The sequence below is a fragment of the Argopecten irradians genome, chromosome 1 (genome assembly GCF_041381155.1).
Source record: "Argopecten irradians isolate NY chromosome 1, Ai_NY, whole genome shotgun sequence".
In the NCBI taxonomy this organism is placed as follows: Eukaryota; Metazoa; Mollusca; class Bivalvia; order Pectinida; family Pectinidae; genus Argopecten; species Argopecten irradians.
Window position 1 is genome coordinate 40,112,028 of NC_091134.1, and position 6,693 is coordinate 40,118,720.

At 33.1% G+C, this 6,693-nt stretch overlaps 1 protein-coding gene across 1 annotated transcript; it reads right to left on the reverse strand.

Moving 5' to 3' along the window:
• Positions 1-46: 46 nt before the first annotated feature.
• On the reverse strand, positions 47-4,812 carry LOC138310464 (sulfotransferase 1B1-like). Its single transcript, XM_069251697.1, has 4 exons — positions 4,516-4,812; positions 2,757-2,860; positions 2,195-2,381; positions 47-1,058 (listed from the first exon to the last, which is right to left on the reverse strand). Exons 1-4 carry the CDS (start codon positions 4,796-4,798, stop codon positions 949-951), a joined length of 684 nt encoding a protein of 227 aa, XP_069107798.1. The 5' UTR covers positions 4,799-4,812; the 3' UTR covers positions 47-948.
• Positions 4,813-6,693: the final 1,881 nt, after the last annotated feature.

Here is a 6,693-nt window from a genome sequence, read left to right on the forward strand (position 1 = left end):
GTACTTGAAGCGAAGTAAATGATTTGCATTTTATATTGTGAATATAGTCCATAAATAAGTTTTTTCCTCTTTATTACAACAAACTTCCTATTTTTATCCATTGTGATGCTGCAACACTTATACAACTATTGTGTTTGTAGCATATGGATGTAAAAAGATTTTCGATAGCCATTCAATCACACTAAAGCAAAACATTAATAAAGATGTGATTCTTCATATCACTTCAACTGTCCTAGGAGAGGACTTATATATGCTTTGCATGTTGCCCAATCCTATTGATAATTATCAATAAAGTCATTGAAATGAAATTTCTTTAATTAAGTGAAATAATGAATAACCGATTTTCGCAGGGAATATGTTTTCGCGATTTCGCGAGACATGCTTTGATCGAGATTTGTTTCGTGAAGTTTTATAAAATGGTTGATTAATATATACCTTTAGAGTCAGATCGCAAAAACATAAAACCGATAAAATTTCATTTTTTGCGTTTTTAATTCAAATTGCGCCAAATTTGAGCCATGAAAACAATCGGCTAGATCTATATGGTATTTTTCGCTTGAAAACTCACCACCATTTTGTGAAAACAAAGAGTAGTTTAGTATTCAGGACATCATGAAAACAATCGGCTAGATTGATATGGTATTTTTTGTTTGAAACTCAATACCATTTTGTGAAAACAAAGACTCGTATAGTATTTAGGACATTTAAAATTTTATTTTGATTTCATATGAATTTTGGAACTTACTGTAAGCATACTTATTTTTTACAACATCAATGCAGATTTTAACGATACGTTCAATATCGAACTGAATTAAGCTGTCGCAAAATATATATAAATACATAAAAGAATATATTGTATAATATTATGTTTATTTGCCTTTGTTATGTAGTCATTGAAGTTATTATTTTATTCTTCTTTCAATCAATGTCTAATATTCAGCCGTGTCTCTATTCAAATACAATGTCAATATCGTATCCGGCCAGTCTGTCTTTGTAGACACGGTCAAACAGTTCACTTTGTGCAGGGGTGAACCATCGCTTCCAGTCACCTATTTCACCTGAATTTGTAAATTAAAACATCAATGTGCTTAATGAATCATGCCAACACAAAAAAATAAACCTTATCTAGACCTTGGATTGATATATGATACACAGGTTATCAAAACTTACAAATACTGATACTAAAATTAAATTTTTATCAAGATACAAAATTCGGTTAACGGCCAAACAACATGTGATGAATGCTTAGAAAATAAACTTTAAAATGTATGTCTCTCACAATAATAACGAAGTCATTAGTATCATTTTCTAATTTCTTTCTTGGGTGGAAATATGTAAGGATGAAGACCAAGACCTATGGGTAAAGCCCACGTCATCACTGCATACTGCAGAGTTGCTTATATTCGCGTGTCCTTTTTTTTCTTGAAATTGAATACCTCAAAAAATGATCAAAATCAGTATATAGTTTCGGGAATCGAACAGTTGTCTTCTTTGTGAAAGGCAAACATTATCACTACTCGAAGCCCTGCGTCAAATTATTTATTTCGCACATCATCTCGAATCATCGTATTACCATTGCTAGTCAACCTTATACGCATGTCAAAGGTATATATATATTGCATATTTGAACTGAGCGCATCTAGTGTTGTCATGCTATTCCTCATCCTCAATACTCCAGTGGTTACTTTTACTGTCGTTATATATTCATTTCTGGTCTATCTCAGAATAAACTGAATACAGTTAAGAAGAAAAAAACTGTCCAACCACATGCTTGCATAGACTTCTTTTGAAGGAGAGCTATTCCAAAGCCGCGTAGTCAACCACAGTACCATTATTTAATTATTTCGATACAGCAAAGGACCAAATTACATGTATCTTCTGTTGCCTTCACCTTTATGTGGCTATGCCATATTCCACGGGTGTTTCATACCGACAGTGATAGTAGCCCTTGGAGTATCTATGATCACTGTACCACATTCCTTAAAAACATATGTCGTCAGTACAAGCCAATTTTCACACCATGAGGATAATTCTTGGTATGTATTTTTCACCGTTAAATATTCATCATCTGTTTTATCTATCGTACCTTGAACTCTTGATTGTTTAACTGTACATATCTGTATGCTTAGTTTTTTTATTCAAGATGTTGACCGCATTTATGCTATTTCGTATCACATCACATGTACCAACTTACCTTTTCTGTAGATCGGCAAGATACCATCTTTGACGATATCCTTATATAATCCAATAGGCTTTGATTCTGTTTCGTGGCGCATTTTCATTGTACTGAACCTCATATTAGCCATAACAGTTTTGCAGAACTTCTCATCTCTAGGAACTTCAAGAAACTGAACGAGTCTTTCCAGGGTTGGAAGGGTGTTCTACAAAAAGGAAATTTATCATTTATTAAAATTCTCTAAATTTCGTTTCATATTTTATAGTTGCCTCGTGCTCGTATTTGGATTTCAAAAGCTGATTGTATGAAATATAAAACAAATACTTTAAACCTTTAGAAAGTTACTAGGAAGAGTTTCATCGGACAATAACATAATCGCAAAAATGTCACTCATATCAAAATAGTAATTTAATATACTTATGTATACTTTAATAATGATAATTTTTCGCGATGAAAGGGAAAATCGCGATTTTTATAAACGCAAAAATTATCTGCTACGCGATATTTTATTAGATTTTTTATGCATATTCGTTCAAGATAAATAACTGGATTCTTAAAAAAATTCAACAACTGAACTTACTCGTTTTAAATCTTCATAGAAAAGTGTGTGACTTTTCATCATGGGGTATATCCTCTTAATATCTAGCCACTGTTTGATTGCTCCGAACCAGTTCCCAAAGAAAACTACAACATAAGCGCAAGATGGTACATGTGAGAAAGCTTGTTATAAATCTATATTAATTTCATGTTATAATTCGTGTGCGGATTACGATTGATATTTACAAAAAATGAGACAAACGACTACAAGAGGGGCGGGCCCAATAGGTGAAATAGAGGTAATTCCTATAAATCGCTACTTGTCCTAGAGTTTTGCATGGATTGTAACCAAATTTGGCCACAAAACATCCTTGGGAGAAGGGGAACAGAACTTGTATAAATTTTGCCTCTAACCCGCTGGGTGCAGGAGAGGCGGGACCCAATAGGGAAATTAGAGGTAAATATTAAAATTCCTTCAGAAAAGAACCAGTGAACCTGTATTTAGAACATTACTTGGCATTACAAACCAGGTGAGCGATACAGGCCCTATGGGCCTCTTGTTACAATTTCGGAAAGTTTTAACCCCCCCCCCCCTTCTTTTTTATCTTTATTTTTCTCTATTTGAAAAGAGAACAGCTATGTTTATTGGAATGGTCATTTTTAGAGTCCCCAGTTACAATGTATATGTTAATTGAATATGGAGTACTAATTATTATGATGTTATGACCATTCCATTATTTTGTATGTGTTAATTGATAACTTTCATGTGATTTTTACACCTATAACATGGTTTAGTTTTAATAAACCGTCATCTTATATAAGATGTTATCATCTCTATAAGATGGCCATTTTCAATTCACACATTTGTGTCGAGTTTTATGTTGAGCATGCATAAAATAAAATATATATCGCTCGGGGCCTCAAGTTCGGGAAGGCACGAAATTCGTGATGTTACATAGTCACATACAGTGTGGTAACACAGCTCATGCATCAATGCTTTTGCGTCGCAATTATAGCTATCTGTTGACAACCAAAGTCAAGGTCGCTTGTTGAAGAGTGATCCCAGACCTATGTTATCATAAAATATGTTTGAGTTTTCCATGATTGTTACATGATTTTTCTAAAAGCTGTCAATGAACAGTAAGTGTTTTTTCATATACAATGTACATGTATGATTTATGTTCAAATGTATCTCAAATGGCAGGCATTAGTGCCATAAAAAGCTCTAAATAAATTGTGATTTTAGTAAATTATGCCGATTTTATTTAAATACTATATTGTTTCATCTAAATCCATCCGATGTCGGGTTTCAAAAGCTTAATGACGTCATCTTCCGGGTTCACGAACTTGAAGCTGTGTCAAGGCCGACATTTTGTTTCTTAGTAAACATATCGTCTGCTCTCAGAAGAAAACAAAGATGTCAACTAACAGTTCACACAATTTTAAAATGTGTAAAGAGCACATCGGACATATATAATGTTTTCTACGTTTCTGAAGTATTAAAATCGCCTTTTATAACTGTTATATACACGACTTCCGGGGCCCGATGATATATTGTTAGCAAACACGCTTACAACAAGCTGACATAGAGAACCAATCAGTTTTGTATATAGCTATTTAGTTTTGTTGTAATTTTATACAGATGGTGTTAAGACTCCACTTTTTGTCTGTACATTATTTTAATATATTTAAACGATAGATCATGTTGGGATTATAGTCCATGATATTTCACGTGATTTAAATCAAGTAACAAAATAGAAATACAAATGTATATAATAAGGTACTTTTGTATGTTCACTTACATTCCTCCTTCAAGTAAAAGCGTAGAAAGCCATCAAAACTTCCTGTGAATCCAACGTTTTTCATTACACTCAGATAACAATAGTAAGAAACAGCGACGTCTTTCGGATTCCGGACTATGTTCACAACCATACCAACGCCATTTTTGATGTCTTTCGGGAACATATCTACGGGGAGATGAGTTGCCAATAGTCTTGGAGATGGCAAATTATTTATCACATCCATGTCGCTATATGCCAGATGTGTTGTTGTTCCAGCATATGTGAAATCCCCGGTTATAAGCATGTGTAGTATATTGTGCAGCCAATGCGTTCCTGGTAGAGGATATTTTAAAACAATAAACCAATATTAATGAGATGATGCCGATAATGAATTTCAATTAAGAATATTACCATCAACAACTAAAACTAATAACAAAGTTCTAAAAATGTCAATAACAATAAAAATTGCGTGAATGTATATAAAAACAATTGATCAATTATAAACTTCATAATTAAAGATAAAAATAGACTTTTAAGGTAAAATAATAGTGTTAGGTTTGTAATATATGATACTATATTAAACTATACACAATTATACACACATTTGTTTAAATTCTACCGTAATTACATTTTGTTGGAGATATAGTAATATTAATTTTAGCAAAACAAAGACTTTTTGAAATACTTAATGAAAATACCATGTAATAATATGGGACTCTGACATACCATTGGAATCATCGGAACTGATGACATGAAAATAGTAACTTCAAAAGATTAGATCCCCCTGAAGACATACCTATTTGTGATATGACGGTAGTATGTCAAATCAATATATAAATAAAAACATGCGGGTCATACCAGATTTTGGGTAGGTATACAATAACACATCATTCTGTCGACATTTCAGCTTGGCACAGTTGGCTACCAGATCGCGGGGGTTGCCCACAACATGGGGAGGAAACGAGCAGCCATTGTACAGAGAGTACTGCAAACAGTTGCCTTCTTCGTCTTTTATTTCAACCTTCTCAACTACATCCATTGTTTCCGTTTTAATAACCTGAAGACATAGAAAACTGCGCTTCTAAGTTTTTCGTGTGGAAGATAATTTTGAAGTTGAATCTACAGAGTTATGACTATTTCATCTAGATCAAAAACGTTCAAAAATCACTATTAACTGATTGACAAATCTTTCTTATTTGTTTTTTTGGCATTTGATGTCATTAGTATTGACGTATGTCGGCAAAAATGACAACAATTATAAATTGAAAGTATATATCGATAAAGTTGGAAATTGAAAATATTATAAATTTAAATGCTATTGATAGTTCATTTGTCCTCGAGGACAGATCATTGTGTTCCTTGTTTATATATAGCAATTAATATTAAAGGGAATTTTTCATGATTGTCATGCGGTAATGTAGTCTCATAAACGTTAATCGTCTTAAAATGCATATATTAAAGTGCAAAAATAGTTTGTACAAGAAAAGCAAAGTTTTGGGTATCCAAAAGGAATGGAATCTTACACTCCACATCGCGTCAGATTTTGATCAACAAATATTATCATTCAAATGAAATCATTTAATGTCTAATAATTACCTGTTGGAATTAGTAGTCTTCATAAATCCAAAACGGGCTTTCCGGGAGATTCATATAAACACCCTTTCACTATGAACGCATTTTTGGTTGAAACGACATATAATGTTAAGATATGAGAGAGAATGTTATCGAATTTCGAGTGACATACTTGAAGTTGGGCAATGGAGTGGGAAATGGGCTTTGAGGTCAAAAGTTCAACTACAAAAGTACCTTTATCAAATATGACCAATTTCATTGATACTGCTTATACATGTCAAGCATAAAAAAGTTTGAGTATCGGGCTATCGGGTTCAGATCACTGTCAGACCTGCTTCAATCAAAAATCATAGTCAGCACTCTGACTGTTTCATTGTGTTAAGGATGCTGTTAATTTTGAAAGGTCTGATTTCGAAGCTGTGAGACCAATATCCTTTATCCTCTGATGTATATGATTAACTTATAGTATCTGAATAGCTTGGTAATTCCAGCAGTGGCCACGTTTTGCTTCAGTGATACTATGTATGCCTATTCTTTGTTCAATATTTCTCTATCGTCTATCGTCCTTTTATTTATAAGCCTTTAGCCGATGAACATCAGAAGTCTACCCGACCATATATAAACCGA